This window comes from Myotis daubentonii, chromosome 10, assembly GCF_963259705.1.
Source record: "Myotis daubentonii chromosome 10, mMyoDau2.1, whole genome shotgun sequence".
Lineage (NCBI taxonomy): Eukaryota > Metazoa > Chordata > Mammalia > Chiroptera > Vespertilionidae > Myotis > Myotis daubentonii.
In genome coordinates, this window is record NC_081849.1 from 66,332,065 (window position 1) to 66,355,262 (window position 23,198).

General features: G+C 44.2%; 1 protein-coding gene across 2 annotated transcripts in view; it reads left to right on the forward strand.

Annotated features, from left to right (window-relative positions):
* CHN2 (chimerin 2) overlaps window positions 1-23,198 on the forward strand; it is a 231,686-nt gene that overhangs the window by 140,383 nt on the left and 68,105 nt on the right. For both annotated transcript variants that reach the window (XM_059712659.1, XM_059712660.1), the window contains exon 4: window positions 21,467-21,498. In XM_059712659.1, coding sequence (XP_059568642.1) covers window positions 21,467-21,498 — 32 coding nt within the window. The remainder of the gene's footprint in view (window positions 1-21,466; window positions 21,499-23,198) is intronic.

A 23,198-nucleotide genomic window follows, 5' to 3' on the forward strand; every position in this document is an offset into this window, starting at 1 on the left:
TCTTTCCAATACGTCTTGTTAAATATGATGAATTGTCAGCACGAGGTTGATATTGGATGGCTTTCAGGTTTCCTGGGAGTCGGTTTCTATTAACGTTTGTTACAGTGTCACCAAAAGCAACATCTTAATCTATATTTTGAAGACAGGTGTTATTTTAAAAATACTAACTAACTTGGAATCGAATGTCTTATGTTTTTGACCGTTGCAGAGGCAGAGCGAGCATCCTTTATAACCCCCCCACCAAACATGCATGTGGCTTGTTTTCCTTGTTCCTGCTACTCTGATTCCTTTATCATATGTTTTATTATGGAATGCTTCCAACAGAGACAAGGCAGAGCATAATAAATCTCTCGGTACTCTCAACACCCACATTTAACTAACCTTTATACTTTGTTTTACTGACTTGACATTTTTTTAAAATCTCTACAAGAAAAGCGACTGTGTCTTTATTCTTAGAGAGAGGTTTAAGCAGTATGTCGACTCATAAAAATGCTGACCAGCCCCAAAACTCTCCCTACCTCTCATTTTTGCTGCTCAATCTCTTATCACCTGGGATGCCAGCAGGACTTGAAAGGCAAGACTCAGGCTTTGTTTTCTATTTTCATTCAGACCAGTTTCTTTAACAACCAGACTAATATCCTTCAAACCAAGGTCCCAGGTCCTTGCGTATTTTTGTTATTGGGACTTCGGTTAAATATAGAGAGTAGCTGATCTCTTTAAAAGGGTCACATCTGCGTTATGGGGGATGGGGTGGGGGCTCCAAGGCCAACCTCTTGAGATTCATTCTTGAACATCAGTGCTGTGTGGCAGCCTGACCCGGTCTGGTTTTGAACCCGTCTCTGACTTAGGTACCCATACCCACAGCCAACTTTCACTAGTTAATAAATGTTTCTACATAAAGTTTTACTTCTGTTGAAAAGGCATTAAAATTCATCAAGTAATCTGAATTTGCATCCAAGGGCTATAGCCTGAGAGGGGAAAGTAGCTGACCCCTAGGGAGTTCTTCAGGATGAAGGTACATCTTTACCGGGTAGTCTGACCTTGGCCTGGCACTCACCTTGCTGACTGTTGGCCTTTGGTTATTCAGTAATAACCAAATCAGAGAGGAGGAGGATAAATACAAAAATTTTGACGAGATGCTTTCAATAAGGTGCTTTGGGAGAGAATTAAGAAACAAGGTGTTAAAAATTCCTTCGGTCCTACTTCACATCTAGTATTGCTCCATCAGAAAAAATATAGCCACGTGTCGGGGACTAGAGGAGCTGAAATGTCTCCATGAAAAGCATGTTTGTGCGTTTAGTACAGAGCTAAGGTCTCTTCCTGGGAGTTCAAATAAAAAAATCTCTAGGCAAGGCCAGGTAGGTTCTAAATCCACAGGGTAGAGCAAATATTCATCTCTTCACTTACTCAACAAACATATATGGGCAGCCCACTGTCCTGACGTTGATCTAGGTGCTGGGAACGCAGCAAAGAACTTGTCTGTTGGTACTCTGCGTGTCATATTAAAGGAGAACAAAATTGTGATGCATGTAATAAAGATATATTTAAGAGTTTACCTGCGTGTGTGTGTGTGTGTGGTGTGTGTAAAAGAGAGGGAGATTACAGAGAGAGGGAGAGAGCGAGAGAGAACTCCTTTGTTTCTCAGAATCCTTGGAACCACATCAGTAGTGCTATGAGCAGGTGTAATGGAAATGGGTGGATTCAGAATAGCTTCACAGGAGCTCTCCTGGGTTGAGTTGAAGCTTCAGACCTCCAGCGGGCAGAGGGTCACCCCATGTCTTTCATGATGCACTTGCGTCGGAAGGAGATGCCGCGGACGCCTTAGCAAAGCAGAGCCGTGTGCCACAGCCACCACCGTTCGCTGTGACTGAAGGCCATGGTGTGTGCAGCTTGTTTATTCTCCTGTCTGTCTTTGAAACCAAGCTTTCCCCCTGTGGACCTGTATCAGTGTCATTCCTTAACGAGTCAGCCTGGCTGAGGCCGGGTTCCTAGGCAGCTTGCCCCTAGAAATTCCGTGTCCCCTTCCTGCCGGGAAACCGACCCTGAGATGGGCTTTCACTGGCTGCATTTCCTGGGTGGCAGCATGAGGCCCAGCCAGCCAGGCGGGGGGCCAGCTAGAGAGGGACGAGTGTTCTCGCTGCTTACGTGAGTGCCCAGTGCCTGCAGGAGTGGCTTCAGTTCCCTTTGTCCTCCTGTGCGACATGAACGCACACAATTCCTGCCCCGATTGCTCGGCCTCCCAGGACATGGCCTCCTTCGGCGAAGGCACGACCTCTTCTTGGATGTTGGGGAAACCATTGATCCTGCTGCGGATGTGTTTGAGCGAACGCCTCTGCCTGGTAACGCACCCGCCTGCTCGGGGGATGTGCCTCATGAAGACAGAACCCTTTCGGTTCGCGCGTGTGGCCAGGGAGATTGAAGCTTTATGGACACAGTTACGTGAAGCCATGGCGGCTGCTGCTTGTGAGCAGTGAGTTTGGATTTTTCCCTGTCTTTGCCATCTCATCCCTTAGCTAGCTGTTACGAGTCTGCCTTTTCCTTTTATACACAGTCCTGCTCCCCGCCCAACCCCCCTCCCCACCTCAGTCCTCGGCCCCTCTCCTGCCCCTGGCAAGCCTGCCCAGCTGGGATGCCCTACAATCCCCCATCTCTTTGTTTCTCTGATGACTGACACCCTCCCAGGCCATGAGCCCCTCTGTGGTCAGGATCCTCCCAATGGACATGAGAAATGCCCACACCAGGGCCCCACGTGAGTCCGCAGTCACAGAGGTACACACTGTCGCTCAGGTACGGACACCAGCCACCGGACTTGGATGCTTGGTGCTGGCAGCAGCTACCAACCACCTAACGGGCTTTTCTGGGGACTCGCTGAGTCGAGGGTACAGACTGATTCCGGAGGCAAAATCCAGCGAGCTCTGCACACCCAGGCAGGGGAGCGGGCTGCAGCCAGAAGGCCTTGTTCTGCAGCCCCTTCTAGGCCCCTGGCCTGGAGCCAAGCACTTTCTGTTTCAGAGGGATTAAGGGATTAAGGTCCCCCTCCCCCCACCCCAAGGACAGACACCGACTTTGCGGGGCGCCATAAATGGAGTACATGCGTCGTGTCAAGAACATGTCGGGCACCTAACAGGTACCCAGTGTTTATGATTCATGCAGATTCGGAAACTTGGGAAGAACAGGTGCGGAGACTGTCCTTCGGACAGAGTCAGAGCAACGACAGTATTTTCTGAGCGTGAGGGCAAAAGCGGCGGTGATCAAGGACAAAGCAAGACGCCTGAGTCGGGCGTTAAACCACCAGGAGGAAAGATGCCGAGGATGGGGACAGAAGGTACCAGCAGCCGACAGCGGCCTGGCGCCAGGGCAGCCGGCGAGGGTCAGCGCCTGAAACAGCAGCCCATTGCCTTCTGGAGACTCGTCGCTGTCAATTACTAGTCACTGAGCACCCCGGCACCTGGCACTCCACTGGCGTTTCCTGAGGGCTCCTTGCCAAGAGCCAGGCTCTTCCAGCGTGCACAACGCTCGCTTGCCCTTTTCGTCATGATCCATCAGTCATCTCCTAAGCTTTTATTAATTACCACATGTGTGTCTGGGTGGTCTGCCAGGACCCGGGCAGCATATTTTCTCCCCAGTCTGCCTCTCTACCCAAGACCTCTCCCCTGGCTCCGAGCACCTCACTCCAGCTATCTACTCGACCTCGTCATGGAGATGCACCACAGGCCCTCTCTAGCCTAATAGTCAAAACAGAATAAGACCCCACTCCATTCCATGGCTCCTACCTTCAGAAACCTGGGCGCCTCTTCCTCCCCCTCCCCCTTTTCTCTTAGCAGTCATCAAATTCACCTCCAAACAGATCTTGCATCTGCCCGTTCTTCTCCATCTCTGTGACTGTCACGTGGGCTGGGCCATTCCCCTTTCTTGCCTGGATTATCCCAGGTCGGCAGTCTCTTGCCTTATCTCTCTGCTTCCACTCCTGCCACCCACATTCACACACACACACACGCCACTCACCAAACAGGAGTCCAGATCATCATTGCTAACTATAAAGCCAGTAGTGTATTTAAAAAGCAGTTGTCATTGCTCTTTAAACAAAAGCAAGACGTCTTCTGTGCCATGAGCCACGGCTGGCTCCTGCCTTTACCTGTTACTGCCCTGTCGATGCCATTCTTGCCAGTGCGCTGCCTTCCAGCCCCACGAGCCGTGGCTCTTATCAAACAAACCGCAGCGCTGCCACGCAGGGCCTTTGCATTGGCTCGCGGCCTGCAGTTCCTGTCGTCCGTTTTCTGCATGTCCAGGTTTCAGATAATATTTCACCTAAGCACAGAGGCCCTCCTGAACCCCATAAGCATTAGCACCTACAGAAGCCATCTGTCATATCTCCCTGTGTATTTTGTTTATAGTACTCAATACACTCTCTAATACAGATTGGGGCAAAAGTAGGTTTACATATTTTACAATAATTAATAAATAATTTCTATATACAAATGTATATACAATAGGTACCATATAATATAATATAATATATATTAATAATATATAATATAATACAATATACAGGGTGACCCCAAAAAAGTATACACACTTTAACAGCTGATAACTCAACTTTGAAAATGAAATACATTTTCATAAACACACCCCTTATAATTATTCAAAGTGAGTGTATACATTTTTGGAGGCATCCTGTATATACAAATGTATGTACAAATACAATACAATAATTAATAAGTAATAAAACAAGACTAAACCCCTGTGTTTCATGTACTCACAAACCTACTTTTGCAAACCTACTTTTGCCTCACTCTGTATACTTTCTTGTCATCTTTCGTTGTTTACTTGTTGCTGTCCATCTCTCTTTGGGAGAATACAAGCCCCAGAGACTTCATCAGTCCTAATCATGGGTACTTCCTTCACTGGCATTGAACACAGTGCCTGGCAGCAGTCAGCAATCAGTATGGTAAACTATATGGTAAAATTATGAAAAAAGGATAGAGACCACGAACGTAAGAAATTTAGAATTCTCAAACCATTACAATAGCAGATCGAATTTTACTCAGTGCTGTTAGTACGCCAGTGAATTGGACTTTTGGCAGGTAAGCTTCTTCAACACAGACTAATATTTTTTCCTGAAATATTCTAGATTTCTGTTTGGCCTTTTGGGAAGGCCAGAGGTCACGATTCACTTGCATGGCTAATGCAAAGCCAAGTTCCACTGCAGTTACCTAGAGTGTATACCATAAGCAGAAATTCTTTTGAGACTGTAAGTGATTTTGTATCATTTGCCTTATTTAAAATTGCTATAGTGACCATCGTACAAAGCAATTTCAGAAAAGAGACATAAATTGGCACGATTATTTTAAATTGTTCTCCATTTTATGCAGATTCGCTGCTCCCTCCTTGCCAGAGAATAAGCTACCTTGGAATTTTTTTTTTTTTTTTTAATGCAGAAGTGAACAGTAGAACTGAGATTGCTAGCATTCATGAGCAGGGTCAGCATTTTTTCTTGATTGTCAGAGGTTAAGCCAAGGTCAGATGATAGTGGCCTATCTTAAGCTGAAGTAATATATTTTACCTCCTAGTGACTTTTATTCACTTTTTATTTTTTAAATGTTTTCATTGATTTTAGAAGGGAAGGGAGAGGGAGAGAAAGATAGAAACATCAATGATGAGAGAGAGACATGGATTGGCTGCCTCCTGCACGCCGCCTACTGGGGATTGAGCCCACAACCCGGGCATGTGCCATGACCTGGAATCAAACCAGGACCTCTTGGTTCATGGGTCAACACTTAACCACTGAGCCAAACCAGCCGGGCTGTATTCACTTTTTAAAATACCACTTTAAATGCCTCCCCTCCTGTGCATTTTTTCTAGTTTTTGGGTTTCCTAAATATCATCTGATTTCTCTCTCTCCTAGCTTTATTTGTAAAAAATGTTCTTTTAAGCCTACAAGAGCATTTCATTTTAGTGTGCTTTGAAAATGTTGATTCGCCGTATCTAGTCTCCACGGCCTTGTAGTCTTGTAGCTTCAGACATGTCTGGAAGGTTTTAACAAGCTGCGTTGATGGACCATATCATCCTCGATTAACTTGGTGCATTTTGAGTCACATATTTAAAATAAACTCTTGACTTGGGGTGGCGAACACACAATATAAGATACAGATGATGTATTAGAGAATTGTACACCTGAAGCCTATATTTTAGTAGCCAATGTCCCTCCAATAGTCAATAAAAAATAAAATGAAGTAAATTCTGAGGGGATTTGCACTATTTCACAATCCTCCCCCTTTTCTCTTTTTAATTATTAAAAATAACTGTTTTTAAGGAAATATGCATGTGGGGGAACATGAAAACTCTACTGATTCTAGATCTCGAGACACGGTATGTCTCTGAAGTAATGAGATCGACTCTGCAAGCCCCAAACAAAAGTCAATCCCATTGCCTTTTAATTGGCTTTCATGTGTAGTAAGCAGAAGGCTACTTCTTCCCTGGGAAGAAATATATCTCTTCTTTTCCCCCCTTAATATTGACACAACCTGGGATAAAAGTCTTGCCCATCATTCTTTCTCCCAGGCTGTCCTCTCACTCCCAAATGCAGTCAGGCTGTTGGCTCTGTCCCCAGCGAGACTTGCTTTGGCTGTAGACCTATTCCACAAGGGGGAGGCGAGTAAAGCCAGTGTGAGGAAAAATGTTTAGACACATGAGTTTTCTTTCTCCAAAGTTTTGTGCTTTTATATTTGCCTTCTTGCTGACAAGTGCTGTGACCTATCAAAATGCATAACCCTCCAAAAAAGAATTTGCTCTCTTTGGAGTACTCTGAACGACTTCTAAGGTAGTATAGACTTTGCATCCAAGGCGATGTCTTCAACAGTGAGCAAGGGCACTTGAGGACAAACTGCATATATATATATATATTTATATAACTGATTTTGGAGAGGAAGGGAGAGAGGGGTAGAAACATCAATGATGAGGTAGAATCATTGATCTGCTCCCACCTGCTCGCCCCACAAGGGGATCAAGCCCCCAATCCTGGGCATGTGCCCTGACCAGGAATAGAAGCACAACCTCCTGGTTCATAGGTCGACGCTCAACCACTGAGCCATGCTGGTTGGGCAAGGACAAGCTGCTGTAGAATTTAAAGGCTCTGAATCAAAGGACAGACAGCCTGAAGTGGGAGGGCCACCAAGGGGCTGTGTATAAGCTGAAGCCGAATATGAAGCAGAAGTGGACGGTTTCTCCTTAAAACAGAATAAGGAAAATGAAGGAGGTTCAACAGTGATGGATGTTAATTAAAAGTACTTGAGAATCTTCTTTAATCTTTCTGGGTGATTTTTATTTCTTGAAATGTGACTTGAAAATGTGCATTTCTTTTTTTTTCTTTAATCTGTTTCTTAAAAAATCTTTATTGCTGAAAGTATTACACATGTCCCCTGTTTCCCCCCATTGACCTCTTCTAGCCACCCCAAACCTTCACCACCTATTGTCTGTGTCCATGGGGTATGCATTTCTTTATAGAATTGCTAGAGAGGAACTAATGCATTATGTGGTTAGTTGCTTTAGAAAAACAAGAACAGCCAATAGAATCGTGGATTACAATACTCGCTCTGTTATCCTTACCTGGCCTCTGACAGCCATCACCCAAGCCACCATCACTCACTGATGGGGGAGGAGATGCGAGTGGTCTAGACTGTGGTCAAGTGGTTATGAGGAGCTCAACCTTACATGTGCAAACAGGAAGCAAATACCACACTTTCACCGAGACTGCAATTTGATATCTCCAGTATGTCTGCCTGTGACTCAGAAATCAGGTCCAGTAAAATTTCGGGTGTGGTCAGGACCATCCAGGAAAAGAAACAGGTGCATAGCCTGCACACACTGGCGAGGTTTTAAAGACATGCTTCACCTTTTACTCACCTGGTTAAACAGTAACTGAGTAATAATGCTGATAAAAGCTGGTTTCACTTCATCCCAGGCAAGCCATGTCTCCTAGGGTAACATGGTCCGGCTGACCGAGCAGTGAGACGCTTGAAAACAGAGTTGTATGTAACCTTGACTTGACTTTCCATCAGAAAAAAATGTGAATGGTGCAATCTCAGACCAACCCAGTTACAATATGATTACCTTGAGTGTTGTTGCCTAATTATCGCCTTGTCATCAGCCTTTTAATTTTAATGAGCACTAACACGTAGGGAGTGCTTATGTGCCTTGAGTACTGGGTGAAGAGCTTTACTTATGTTGTTCTTCACAACAGTCCCGTGGGGGTTGTCATTCCCTCTCATTTTACAAGAGAAAATGGGACAAATAGCACCAGACAGGTAGAGCCGGAGTCAAACCCAGAGCGAATCCAGGACTGGGCTTCTAACTGGGTGATTCTGGAGTCTGGGACCAGCAGCAAGGACATCGCCTGGGAACTCGTCAGAAATGCAGATTCTCTGGCCCATCACAGACCTGCTGAATCACACATTCGGAGTGGGGGCCCAGTAGTTTGGGAGTTAAGAAGTCCTGTGGGTGCGCCTGACACTTGTCCAAGTGTGAGGACCACGGTTGTAACCACTGTTCTCACTCCTGCTTCTGTTTCCTACTCCCTTCCCTACGCCCTAGGATTGAAGAACCCAGACACCATCTCCTGGTGATGCTTACTGTTTGCCCAGCGCTGTGCTAGACTTTTCATGGGCTTCACCCCACTTCACCTCATACATTTCTCTAGCTGTACTTCCTCCCAGATGTTATTTTCCATCCTTTACAAATAGTTTGCCTTTGCTTTCCTTCTTTGCTATGTCTGGCTTTCCCACACCCTCATATGTTGCAGAGGCCAACTCTGCATCCTTGTACAAGTATGGTCAGCGCCTAATTTATCCTGGTTTCCTACGCCCACCTTCCAATTTGTTGCACTTCGTAGAGTTATGTTTGCATTACTAATTAACAAAAATATTCAAATTCAGTTCTAAGATGATTCATACTCATGTTGGTTCATATTCAGTGTATGCACTAATGAACTCCAGCTTTTTAAAGAGGTTCTCCTTATCGTGTGGCTGTTCAAAAATTCTTGCTAGATTTACTGTTGCTTTTAATGGTTCTTGGCATTAATAAAAATACCAGATTCATTGTCATTATGACAGGAATACTTTATATTTCTGCTTTCCAAGTGACAGTCCCTTCATTCAGTAGATCATCTGTGTGGTTCATGGGCATTCCTTAGTTCAGTATCATAGGTGACCAATTTGCCAATAAAAGCCAAGCCAGCCCAGGTGCTCTCCTGGTCCTGCATCCTTACCTCAGTCTACCACTCCCCTCATTGTCTCCAGGTCTACACTGACTGAGCCATTGGTAATCCATCACCTTTGGTTGTATCCTTTCACAAATCATAGTCTCTCTTGACATTAGCTCTAATACACCGTATCTCCGTCTCATTGAACAAAAGAGCAATCTTTGCTTTAGCAATGGTATCTCTTCCTTCTTATTTGCATGGCCAGTGTCCTTCTACATTGTGGAAGGAAATTAAATAGCCTGGGCACAGCCCGGCAAAGGCATAGTGGTTGCCATCAGCATCTCGTGTCCTTCTAGGTAATCACATATTGATTATTTGATGAACTGTTCTAGTATCTCCCTGGTATATCTACCAAGTCTGTAATTACACTGTCCTGGTTGTCCCTTTGCTCTGTTGTGGTCCTCAAGGTTCCGTGACTTCTCAGAGACCAGGCTTAATGATGCTTCAGCAACCCCTTACTGTTCAAGGACACAGGCCAGATGCTATAGTATTTCAGTATTCTCAGCTGTGCAGCAACAGAATTCAACACTTCCTGCTTTCATGCATTTTGATGTTTTAAGTTGGCATTGTTATGCCATAGATTAAAAATTAATGATGGTCTTCTCCCGGTGCAGCAAGAGATGGAAGGGCAGGCACACAGAGAGCTGATGTGACCCACCATTCAATTAAAAGGCCTTTGAGGCATTGGCGAGCTCTCAGTCCTGAGCTGACTATAAGACGGCCTGAAACTGATTTTTGACAATGGTCTCTAACTTTTGTTAGTCCAGTACAGGCGCTGACAAACAAGAGCCTGCCGACTGTTTTTGTGAAGAAAGTTTTATTCAAACAGCAATGCTCATTCCTTTACATGTTGTCTGTGGCTGCTTTTGTGCTCCCACAGCAAGTTGAGTATTTGAGTCAGACGTCCTCAAAGTCTAAAGTACCGGGTGGGTCAAAAGTAGGTGTACAGTTCTGATACGTGAAGCACAGTTTATTCTTGTATCCTTGTTTATTAATTATTGTATGATTTTCCATACAAACAATTGTAAACCTACTTTTGCCCACCCTGTGTTTACTCTCTAGCCCTTGCCAGGAGAAGTTTGCTGACCCCTAGTCTTACACTAGACGTAACTTTGAAGAGTGAGTTAATACATGCAAAGCTCTCAGAATACTGCCTGACATTTATAGGTTGGAAGTATTGGTCTTTAATTTTTACCGTTTCCAAAACACTATAAAAACCTTAGGAAAAAAGGGAATTTTAGTCCTTTCATTTAGGACACATATGATCCCATTTTAAGAAATGCTTTGACCTTCATGTTTAACACATAAATTGATGAAAGAGGCCATGGCAGTTACAATAAGCAAGTGTTCTTTCAACTGCTTTGTGATGGTTACTTTCTTCCTGACAAGAAACAGTGGCCTGTTGGGAAAGGTGGCATAGCCCTCCATAAGCGGGACATTAAAGAGGTGGGTGGAACCTGTTTATCTGGAAACACCATCTGAACTTGTGACCTAAGCTCACTTTCTTTAACGTCAAGAACAAGGCTGGTGTTACTCTCCTTTTAAAAGCCTATATGCCATCGAATTTGGGGGAAAGAGGGCTGTGTCTGAAATTTACTATGAAATACATCCAAACAGTGTTGGATTAATGGGTGGCTAGAGGGGTGAATAAATAGTTATTTCATAAAGCAAGTATAGTAAATGTTACAGAATCTAGGTGGTGTGGATATGGGTGTTTGCTGTAAAAGTCTTTCATTCCTTCTGCTGGATGAAAATTATCATAACAAAATGTCAAGAAAAAAAGGCAAAGACTGTTTGTGTAAGACGAGCAATTGCAGGTCCTGGCTGGTGTGGTTCAGTTGGTTGGGTCTTATCCCATGCACCAAAAGGTTGCGGGTTCAATTCCCTGTCAGGGCACATGCCTGGGTTGTGGACTCAATCCCCAGTAGGGGGCATACAGGAGGTAGTAGATCTATGTTTCTCTCTCATATTGATGTTTCTCTCTCTCTCACTCTCCCTTCCTCTCTTTCTAAAAATCAATTTTTTAAAAAAAAGAAGAAGAAGAACAGCAATGGCAGGATGTGCTCTGACCCAGGGAACAAAAGCCATCTCCTGGTGCACAGTCTCAAATGGCCAAAAGGTGCCTCAGGGTCAGTGCTGCCGGCAGCACAGCAAGGCTAGCTCAAGAATCTTTAACAAGGAATAATTTGTCAGGAAAAGAATTTGAGAGTAAAAACAAACATTAACAAGGTGCTTTCAGTCTTATTTATTGCCATGCTGGGAATTATTCTGGGGTAGTGCCTGTTATAGAACTGCCGAATTAGACAATGTTTTTAAAGAATAGAGAACAGGATTCTGGATCTTATGGCATCATAAACTGGGTGTCAACCCTGACTCTGCGGCTCACCTTGTGCAGGACTACGAGCAAGTGAATTTACCACTAGGAATTGTAGCTTTCTCATCTGTAGGAAGGGGGCAAAGGTATTTCTTCCACCTTCCTGTGGAAGAATAAATGGTACAGCAATCTGAAAGCCAGGACAATCTCTCCAGACCTTGAGTTCTCGTTGGAAGCAATATTACCCCCAAGGCAAGGGAATTGGTTCCTAAGGGGCAGGCAACAAAATAGTACTCACTTAGTGTATAAACCACAGATACACATATTCAGCCTCCCTATAGTATTAATTTTTCATTGGGAAGAGAGGATGGGGGAGAGAAAAATTGTGTAAAAAGGGTCCGTAGGAGGCTATAATGCAAAAACTATTGAGAATATTTCTCCAGACAATATTTAATTTCTACCATCTCCCACATTCTGTTCCTCTTTCTTTTTCTTTTGATAGATTAATTTTATTCATCAGTTTGAACACAGACATTTGAATACTTACAGTGAACACTTACATTTGGATACACATACATTTCTGAAGGAGGACGGAGAAAAGAACAGGGGAGAAGAATGAGAATGATGGACGTTGATTGCTTTTTCCAAATTATAGAGTATCACTTAACCCAAATACAATTGAGCTTTAAAGGGAGGAATTTACTAACAAGAATGAAGAATTAAATGAGTGTACTCACACAATCTTTTTGTCCCCTAGAATCTTAACAGCAACATTAGTTTTCTCTTGATTTGATTCAATTCTATTGGGTACTTCAAGCTCTTTGAGCTTAACAGGTATATGGAGAATTTAAAGAGACTTCCAAGAAGAATAATGAAGATGAATGAAGGACTGGAAATCAGGCTCTATTAGAAAAGGTTTAAGAGAACAAGGATTATATAGTGTGAAGAAGAACAGGCAACCAGGTGACACAGAAATGGCTTTTAATAGAGGAGAACTTACCCTGTGGAGAATATTCTCAGATTCTCATTTGCACTGAAGACCAAAGGAAGTAGAAAAGTATATTTTGAAACAACAGTGATATGAGTTAGATAGAAAGATAAAATTGATTCTTAAAAGATTTGATTAAATTTTTGGTTTTGATTCTTTTTTTTAATAAGGTGCCTGTCTGTAGGAAGTATCAGGAGGATGGCCAGGTTGACCGACTCCATTTGATTCGCCTACCTGGTGGGAAGCCAACCAGCCACTCTGGCCACTATGGCCTCCATGGGATTTGCCTTGGATGGGAGGAAAGAGCCATTGTACCTGGAGCTGTGGCTTCAGGATGCCAGAGGATGGTTGTAAAATGCTAGGCAAGGAAGTGTCAGGGCAGAGCCAGAGCAGCGCACGTAATTGTGTTGTCCAAACAAGGAGAGCCTGAGATGGGTGTTGGGAGCCAACACGTGGAGCCAAGGAGGTAGTGCCAGGAAAGACATAGCCATGACGTCTGGGTCCACATGAGCTGCCAGGGGGTGGTCTGGGCCAGCTGGAGAGGCTTTTGGGTGTTTCTGGAAGCCTGCTGTGAGAGTGGATCGAAAGCCACGAAGAGGTCCTCGGAAGGTGTGCCTAGCTCCTAGGAAGGTGTTCATCTTCTCCGTGTTTTGGAACTGCAGCCCAAAGTTATTCCCAGTCCTGGTTGTATGTCAGTATCCTCTATGGAGCGTGCTAAACCTTACAGCCACCCTGGCTCTGGCCCTGGACATGAGGGTTTAATGGGAATATCACTTAGGATTCTACTGTGAACAACAGAAACCAAATCTGGCTAACTTTAGCAAAAATAAAAACCACAAACCAACAACAGTAACAAAAATGACAGGATTGGTTGGAAGGTTATGAAAAAAATTCTCTGAGAGGAAAGCTGAACGATCAGGGCCTTTGGGATGGGTATGTGAGGCAGGACATCTCTGGGGATCCAGGAAGCAGGATGGATGCACCTCTGGGCTGTAGGGTGTGATGGCTAGGGGGCCCAGCTTTAGAATGGCAGAGTCTGCCTTTATACTCTGCTGCTCTGTGCCTCAGTTGATCCTTTGGGAGTGGGTATGATCGAGTTGTACCTACTGAGTAGTCACAAGGATTGAATGGGTTAATATATGGGAAGAAAGTGCTTAGAACAATGCTTGGCCCATAGTAAATTTTTAATAACTATTGGCAGTTATTACAGTTGTCACTATTAGGCTCTGCCATGCATGTGGATCAACTCCGTTTCTCTTAATAGTTTCTCCTGCAAATTCAAGAGTTAGAGCATCCCAGTGGCTTACGTTGTTTCCCATGTCCACACCTTGCTGGAGAAGAGGGGAGACCTTGATTAGCAGAGTCACTGACTATGCGTCAAGGTCGCTCCCTGTGGTCTCCAGTCTTCACTCCTTGGAGACAGCAGGAAACGGGGAGGGGAGCTAGTTTTATCCTATAGCTTAGTGCTGTGGTCGGCAAACCGCGGCTCCTGAGCCACATGCGGCTCTTTGGCCCCTTGAGTGTGGCTCTTCCAAAAAATGCCACGTGCGGGCGCGCAGGACAGTGCCGGGGTCCAACCCCAGCAGGTCCAGGGGTCCCCAAAGGCGTGGACTGAGTCGGCGAAGAAGGAATGACACGGAGACTGAGTTCAGTTGATCATCATAGCCGGGTTCTCTTGTCAGGGTCTGGTCAGGATCTCTAGCGAAGTTCTGGTTAGGATCTCCAGAGAGGTTCTGCTTCAGATCTCCAGCCAGGTTCAGTCACCATGTTCCCTCGCTAGGTTCTCCAGCCAGGTTCTGTCCAGGCTCTCCAGTCAGGTTCAGTCACCAGGTTCTAGTCAGGTTCTCTTGACAATTTCTGTAGTCAGGTTCAGTCCAGGATCTTTTGCCATGTTCTCTCGCTAGGTTCTGTCTCCAGGTTCTGAGGCCAGTTTCTGTCCAGGATCTTTTGCCATGTTCTCTCCAGCGAAGTTCTTCTGTCTCTAGAGAAAGTTCTGTGTAGGTTCTGTGCCTAGGCTCTGTCTCTCTTGGTCCTGTCTTCCAAGCCCTGTGTTCTCAGTTCTGTCTGTTGTCTTGTTGCATCTGTATTTATACCAGTTGATTCTAATCCTGTCAATTTCTATTACAAAGGTTAGGGCGTTTCTTATCTCCATTCCAGGGAGTAAAGATTATGTAGCTTAAGCATGATTGTTTGTAGTTAAATTGATTAACTACCCACCTGGCACTTAGTTAAGGAGTTCATCCCCTCCCTAACTTCAGGGGAAAATCCCTACCTGGGGATTCAACCTTTCTTGGAGAGGTGACCTTGGTTAAAACACAGCGCCAAGAAGGTGAGCAAACATATTAAGAACCATATGCCATATATGCCAGGTCCCTTGAAACAGCACGGATGGACCAGCTCCCGGCAGGACAGTACGATTGAAACTTCGTGGCCCATGCGCAGAAGTCGGTATTTTGTGGAAGAGTCGGTATTTTGTGGAAGAGCCACCCTCAGGGGGCCAAAGAGCCACATGTGTCTCGCGAGCCACGGTTTGCTGAGCCGCAGTTTGCCGACCACTGGCTTAGAGGCATAAAGCATCAAGTATAAGGCACCAAGACTGCCAATATTTTCACAGAGTCCCCCTCTGAAATTTCAGTAAGCCCAGAAAGGGGATGTGGGGCCATGAGCAGTGCTATCCTTCAAACAATCTATTGCTTCCATGAAACTGAGCTCTGTATCAACCACACGGTTGCACACTGGGCAACAAAGACAGAAAGAGAGGAGTCGATCCCTGCAGGAGCTCACGTCTAGATGTCCTAAAGGCCAACAATGCAAGTTGCAGTAAGATCATGGCCCTAACTCAGCTTTTTTAAAGTTCAGGAGGGTAGGAAATAATCCCTAAGCTGGTGTGAGGCGGCCAGAGAAGATTTCCCCAAAACGGCATTATTTTACTTCTTATGGTTAAGATCAGTGAGATTTTGCCAGGTTCGGGCATAGATGGGTTGGAGACCAAGAATTAGAATGACATGCAGGGAAATATTCTGACCAAAGAATGGCCTAAGTGACCAGGAGGGTGTGTTTCAGGAACCACAAGGAGTCCTGTATTAGGGACATCAAGAACTGGGGAATGAGGATGTGACGGGGCCAAGAGTGTGTGTGCTAAGGCCATATTAGGAAGATCCTGCAGGCCATTCTTTTATTCATTCTGTAAATATTTACTGAGCACCTACTGTGTGCCAGCTCTGTTCTAAATGCTAGAGATTCAACAGTAAACAAAGCACAAAAATCTCTGCCCTTGGGTAATTTCCATTTGAACGGGAGATTAAAAACACACATACAAGTGAAATATGTAGTATCAGGTGATGATAAATGTATTAGGGGAAAAACAAACCAGAGAAGAGAGATGGGATATACCGAGGAGAGGGAATACCACTTTTGGGTAGGGTAGTCTCCTGGAAGGTCTCACTAAGTTGAGTAGGTTTGAGCACATGGCAGTGAGGAGCTGGTGAACAATTTAGAGCAGGGAGCAACGTGATGAGGTCTGCATTTTTCGATCTCAGTGTGAAAGATAGGTTGGAGAGTGGTCAAAGGTCAGACAGGGAGACCTGGAAGGTCACTAAAGTGCCTGACTTGTGTGCACTCACAGAACTTTGCAAAGCCCTGGGTAGCCCTGCAAGGAGGTTTATTGCAGAAAGACTGGCCAGTAGATTTTTTGTTTGCTTTTATCATACATCCTAATCAAGACAGGAAGGGATTCACCTCACAGTGCCCATCAGAATTCCAGAAGCTTTAAAGGAATGCCACGAGAAAAAATAAGGCCTTAGGTTCTAGATGAACAGAAACAGGAGATTTTAAAGCTTGCTCAGTTTCCATCCCATACTATGCTCTTTGACTGGGAGAGTTGACATTTCAGCACTTGCACTTTCCTTCTCTCCTTTTCAATAGAGAACTTTCATTTTTAATTAGAACGAAATTAGCCCTATTTACTTATTTTTTTTCTGGATGAAATCGTCCCAATATCACCAATACAAATGCTGTCATCAAAACCCATTTCTCTACATTTGATCAGTAGCTCAGAAAATCCAGCCGTCTAGCTGCCCTGCCTAGGAGGTTGCTAAATTGAATTTTAAAATTATTTCTATTAAGCAAAAACTTAACATATACCAGCTGCTGAGAGATTATAAGAGCTTTGTTTTTTCAATAATTGGAAACCTTGTTTACAGAGGACTCACAATATTCTTTGGATGTCTTTGTGTTGAATATAAAAGAACTTGTGTTTATCTAGGCAATGATAATCTGACTATAAAGCAAACTCATTTAAGGATTATGTTTCCTGTCTCTCACTGTGCAGCTGTCACCCTACTGTTTCTTTCAAGCTTTGCAAAGTGCTGAGAATGTGTCCTTAACATTAGAAGGAGGCATTGGAAATTAACCAGGTAGCTTGGAATACACTCACTTCTAAATGACAGGGGAACAGTTGAGAGAGGCAGATTGATCCCTGGTTCTCATTTGTAAACTCATGGACAGAATTCAGTCATCACAAAGAGATTTTAAGGCGTTCAGTCCTGGCAAAGAAAACTGCAGGACAATTTGGACAGTCCAGTATTTGAGCGAAGGGCAGCACTGTGCCCTAGCGATGAAGTCGCTGGCGCGGGTTGGTGTCTGCTCTGAAGAAGCACCCGGGAGTGAAAGGGTATGTGCTGGGTTTGAAGCCAGTTGCTAGTCCTGTGACCTCACGCTCATTGTTTAGCAGCTCTCTGTCGAATAAGAGAGCTCATGTGCCCCCCAGGGTTGTTGGGAGGCTTAAATGAGATAAACATGGGAAACCCTAAGGACATTCCTGGCACAGAGTAGCTACTCAATAAATGATAACCTGTTACCGACTGTGTTCCAAGCCTCACCGTTTTTATATGCATTATCTCACCCAATCTTCAAAACAGCCTTATTAAAGCAGCGCATTTTTATAACTCCAGTTTTATTGAAAATGGAGGAAAATGAGATGCAAAGAAGTTTAATAACCTACTGAGGGTCACCCAGCAATTAAACTGACAGCAGGGCTCTGCATTCATAGTCTTTGCCTCGCTCTGCGAACAGTCAGCACAGGCAGCCTTTGCTCTCAGAACAGCCCCCACCGCAAATCTTGAATGTTTGCTCTAACAACTTACAAAAAGTTTTAGCCCATATCCTTCTTCCAGTTGAAAACCTGCGATGATAAGTTCTCCTGTGGCAGCTGCTCAAGCTTTAGTGTGTACGCAACCCCTTCGACGTGCTGACTCAGCATTTCCGACCAGCTCCCAGGTAGCACCTCTGCTGCTGGAGGCAGGTCCCTGGGCCACACTCTGAGTGGCAGGGCTGCCAGGAGATGGAAGAGGGTCTCTCTCATATCTCAGTGCTCTGATTGGCCTCATATTTAAGTCTATTGGACATATTTTCCTGCCTTTTCTCCTGAGGATGTAGCCCCTTCAGGCCTGGTACCTGGGGGCACTACCAATGCAGGTCCAATTTAGAGAGTATTTTTCAAATCTTTGGCAATATTATTTCATGGTTGGTTTTTATTATAGTATACTAGAGGCCCGGTGCACGGATTCATGCACAGTTGTGGTCCCTCAGCCTGGCCTGCGCCCTCTCATAATACAGGACCCCCAGGAGATGTTGGACTGCCAACATCCCCCGAGGGATATAGTAGTGTGCGAAGCGGTAGGTGGCCAGGAAGGAGCTCTAGCCTGGGCCAGGTGCATGCTGCTCCCACTCATCCCAGCCCTGCAGTACCTGATACTGCTCAGTAGTGCTGCTGCAGTGGCAGGAGAGGCTTGCGCCACCACACAGCTGCTCTCGCTAGCCGTGAGCACGGTGTCTGGCACCCGTTGGTCAGCTGAGCAGCTCTCCTGCTGTGGGAGCACACTGACCACCAGGGGGCAGCTCCTGCGTTGAGCGTCTGCCCCCCCTAGTGGTCAGTGCACATCATAGCAACTGGTCGACCAGTTGCTTAGGGTTTTATGTATATAGATGCTCAGTGTAGAAGCATAAACAATCCCTATTCCATTCAGCAGTAGACTACACACAACTCCTATGAATGACTCCATTAAGTGTTAGACAATTATGTTATTGGTGTTTAAATAGTTTATATCGGGCAGAAAATCTTATCAGATTGTTGTATAGTTTTTTAAAGGCATTTTAGTAATATTTTGGATATTGATATTTTTGAGTGTTTTGTCTGCATCTAAGGGCACCTTGAAAAAAATGTGGATGCCTATGATTTTTCTAGGGTTGTTCAATTTAAGCTCTTGTGTGGTTAAAAGCTCAGTGAAGTGTGGAGATGGAGACTGTTTCAATTCCTGTGAGCAAAAACTTTAGGAAAAGGAGAGGGTTATTGTTTGCTTTTGATCCCAGCCAGTATTTCTCTCTTTAAGTTAACAAGGACAGCTGTACAACAAAAGGAAAAGAGATCGAGTCCGACTAGGAGAGCAGGGATCAGATGGGTGTCCACACCTCTGTCTTTTCTTCCCTTCCCTTTCCTACCTTTCATCTCCCCCTATGAAGGGTTGCCAGACTTAGAAAAGAAGACATAAAAACAGGGTGCCTAAGTACATTTGAATTTCAAATAAAGGATATTTAGTATACGTCTCCTGCAACATTGGGGACAAATTCCATGACCATATTCTAGGTGTAACCTCCCACACACAATTCAATGCTCTTGTTCTATCTGCTCATGGTTTTCATATTCAGATTTGTCCCTCACTTAGATCCAACTGTCCTCTAGGGAGGGTCTTATTTGGTCTCCTTCAAGGCACCATAACTATTGGCTTCCCTACACGGGAGGAGGTGAAGGAGGCTGCATTAGATTTCTTAGTATGTCTTCCTGCTGCACATGCAGAGCACCCCTGAGCTCCTCGGACCCTTCCTCTCACGCTTGGGAGGTCATCACTTCACGAATGATTGCAAGGCTTAGCACAGAGTCCTGAACACAGTAAGTTTTTATGATGGATTAATGAACTGAAAGCAATTTGTTGTCTGAAGAGTCAATTAAATTCAACATTGATTAGATAGTTACCTGCATGCCAGCAGTTAGAGGTAGGCTCTCTCTCTACCATGCTGCCCATCAGGGAGGTTAGATGACTCTTCCCTTCTGGGGAGATAAGAGGATAGAGAAGAAAAATGGGTTGGAAGCTACCCCCAGATTTGCAAATGTGTGTTATGACTCAACCAAAGAGATGGAAATAAAATTGTCCTTCTACATAGGGAATCATTTTAATCCTTCTCTCTAAGAATGCAGAGATATCTTGCCCATTATGCCTCGTCTACCGCCACTGGCTTTTCTGCAACTCAATTTCTTCTATGCCATCTAGGTGTATATTCAGATACCTACGGTATCATAAAAGGAAGAAAGAACTTTGAAAGCCAATAGAATGATATGAATGACAAAATGTTCAGCTCATATTGAGAAGCTCTCCGGAACATAGCGTCATGGTATACATCCGATAGCAAGGTGCCGTTTCGCACCCGGTGCTTCTGTTAATGACATGTTTTAGATCTCCCTCTGTAAGTGACACTGAGCAGGCTTCACACTGTGAAGACTGAGAGTTATGAATGCCCCCCTCTCAGTTCAGTGCTTTTCAAGTATAAAATGCACAGGTGAGTGAGCACCTACTTAGAAGTGTCCAGATGATTAGTTTTATGCCAGTCAAGCTTGTCCACGCAGGATTGTGAATGTGGCCCTCAGATTCCTTGCTCCCCTTTCCTGACCATTTCTCTCTAGCTCCCTTCTACCCCTTTGGGTCCCCTGCATCCTTTGAGGGGTGGAGGTAGGACAGTACCTTGAGATCCCACCTCTTTCCCTACCTATGAGCCCTGGCCAGGTGGCTCGGTTAGTTGGAACGTCTTCGGTGCATCAAAAGGTTACAAGTTTGATCGTTAGTCAGGATGCATATGGGAGGCAACCAATCAATGTTTGTCTTTCACACCAGTGTTTCTCTCTTTCCCTTCTTGTCTCTCTAAAATCAATAAGAGGTGAGGATTAAAGATAATTCTTAAAAAACCTCCCCATTTGACTGTAGACAGAAATAACTATAAATAAAACAGCTGCAGGCTCATATTGTATGCCGTCATAACATCAATGGAAATGCATAACTTAATGTGGCCCCACTGTTTTCTAGTCCCTGGAGTTAGACTAGAAGAACAAAAGCTGGTCATGAGAATTCCTGTTCATTTCTCCCCAACTCCAACACCAGGAACATCGGAAAGCAAAGTTCTTGTGAAAGTAGACTAGTCTCTATGAGATAAAAATTCCCTGGGTTAATAACCCCAAGGCAGATGCTATGATTGGAAAATCTTTTCTGAAAGATTTGTGATGTTTGGTCGAGTCATAAATCTTGTCCTCTGCATCTATATCTCTGGTGTCAAGTAATTTTAGTCATTAATCATTTGTTGAAAAAATAAGAATGTTAGAATATTGACTTTGCATGGGAAGGGACCAAATGAAAGTTATTTTTTAACCCAGATGCACGCTTCACCTTTATTGTAAATACATAATGAAACAAGTGGGTGAAGATTGAAATAAATGCTTATGTTTTATTCATGCTAAAAATATTCCTTGTATCCTTCAGGATGAAGCCTTGTAATATCTTTATAAATTCCCTAATATTAAAATAAGCACCACTTTGTTTCCTTTGAAATTCTTTTATTAGATGGTTAGGTTTGAGTGAAGAAGAAGCCTAAATGATTAGAGCAATATGATGATTCTAGAACTTTCCTACCCCAGACAGGGGAATGTGTTGGTTAACTCCACAGATTCATGGATCTCTAATTTGGGGAACAAAAACTGTAATTAAATTCCGACCAGGACTCCAGCTCCGTTTGTTTGAAAAGTATTTTTATCTATCTGATTTGAATTCAAATGCATTATTAATATTTTTCTTCTTTTTTAATATAGGTGGAAAACAGACCAAAATATTACGGAAGAGAGTATGTATTATGCTATTCTTTGTTTTAATAATGTAGTAAGGAGTCAATTCATATGTCATTTAACTATAAATATTAAGAAGCTTCTAATATAAGGTCTTCATCAATGCCCACTGTGCAGGGCTCTAATAAGAATGATAAGTGTAATGGGACCCCTTTGTATTGCATTCTCTTTCCAAGACTCAGGTGCTTGGCTTCTGTTAATGTGGGAGGGGGGTGTCTCCTGCTACGTACACCCCTCTCCACAGAAGCAGCCAATGAGGCCCAGGCAAGTGTTTGAAACGTGTGCAGCATTTTCCACAATTGAGACTTTGTGTTTTATTTCACTTTCTATCTCAACGTTATATAAACATTTAGGGTGTCAAAGATCGTAAACTGTGGCTGATCTGCTATCTTTCATGCACCCCAGTAAATGCAATGCTCAGGAATGTCACCCCCACGTCCCCGCAGTCTCATAAAACCAAAATGATCATTTCCCTTGACTTGGCTATATCAGCTAAATTGCCTTAATACCCTCATTATTTCCTCCCATTTTCCTGTTCATTTTTAGTCTTGTTTTGCTTTACTCTCTCAGAAACCCACTGCAAAGCAAACAAACATCATTATTCAGTGGCTAAGTCTGAGGCCTCGAGAGTAGCTCACAGGGCAGGCAGCACAGGCTGAGCAGGGCGGCTATCAACTCTCTTTCTTCCCACGTCCAACAGGAGGAGGCCATAAGGAGGCCGAGTCTCCTTCAAGTCCACCTCCCAAGCTCTCCCCACCAATCCTACACCTTCTTCCTCCATCGCCTTACCCATCAGAGCTTCCTCTTTGTGAAGAATGACCCTCTTAGTTGTCCCGGCCCCCAACCACTTGCTAACTGCCACGGCTGCATTTCTGCGGCCCCCAACCACTTGCTAACTGCCACGGCTGCATTTCTGCGGCCCCCAACCACTTGCTAATTGCCACGGCTGCATTTCTGCGCTTCCTCCCCGAGCTTGGGGATTCAGCGGCCCCTCTGGAGCACCTGCGGGAACCCGGCCTCCGCCCTCATCCACCCCACGTCCCTCACGTCCCTAATGCCCAGCCTCGTTAGATGTGTGCGTGCCTTTTCCCCCCTTCAATATGCTGATCTGGATTTTGCTCCCAGAAAGCACAGTTTATAAAACAAGAGAAAATGAAAACCTCTGTATACTTCTCCAATGGAACAGTGTCCGACATGAATTCCAAAAGGACCTCCATTTATTTTGCAGTGTTTATCTTTTGCAGGAAAGTTTTGTTGAATAACCCTCTCATTCTCCCCCTCCACCCACCAAACCTCGTTAGCTCTGCAGTGAGAGGAGGCCCAGGGCACATTTCCTTGACCACATAAAAGGAACATGTATCAGAGGGAGATTCACTTCAGAACTTAAGGTTCTGTATTTTCCTTTCTTTTTTCAAAATGGAAGCTTTTCTGTTGTTGTTTTTGTCCCATTCCAAAAGTAACACATGCTCTATTCAAGAAACATGTATTTTTTTTCTTAGACGGAATCACACACGAAAACTGCTGACAATGGCACATTTAGGGAAAGAGAATATTTATTTACTATTTTATTTTTATTTTGTTAGTGGCTTTAACTTTTTTGAATTTTTTCACTGTGCATAGATATTATCTTTGTTCTTAAAGTTTTTAGTAAGTTAATACCTTCTAATTTGGGGAAGCTAGCAACTATGGGTCTCTAGAT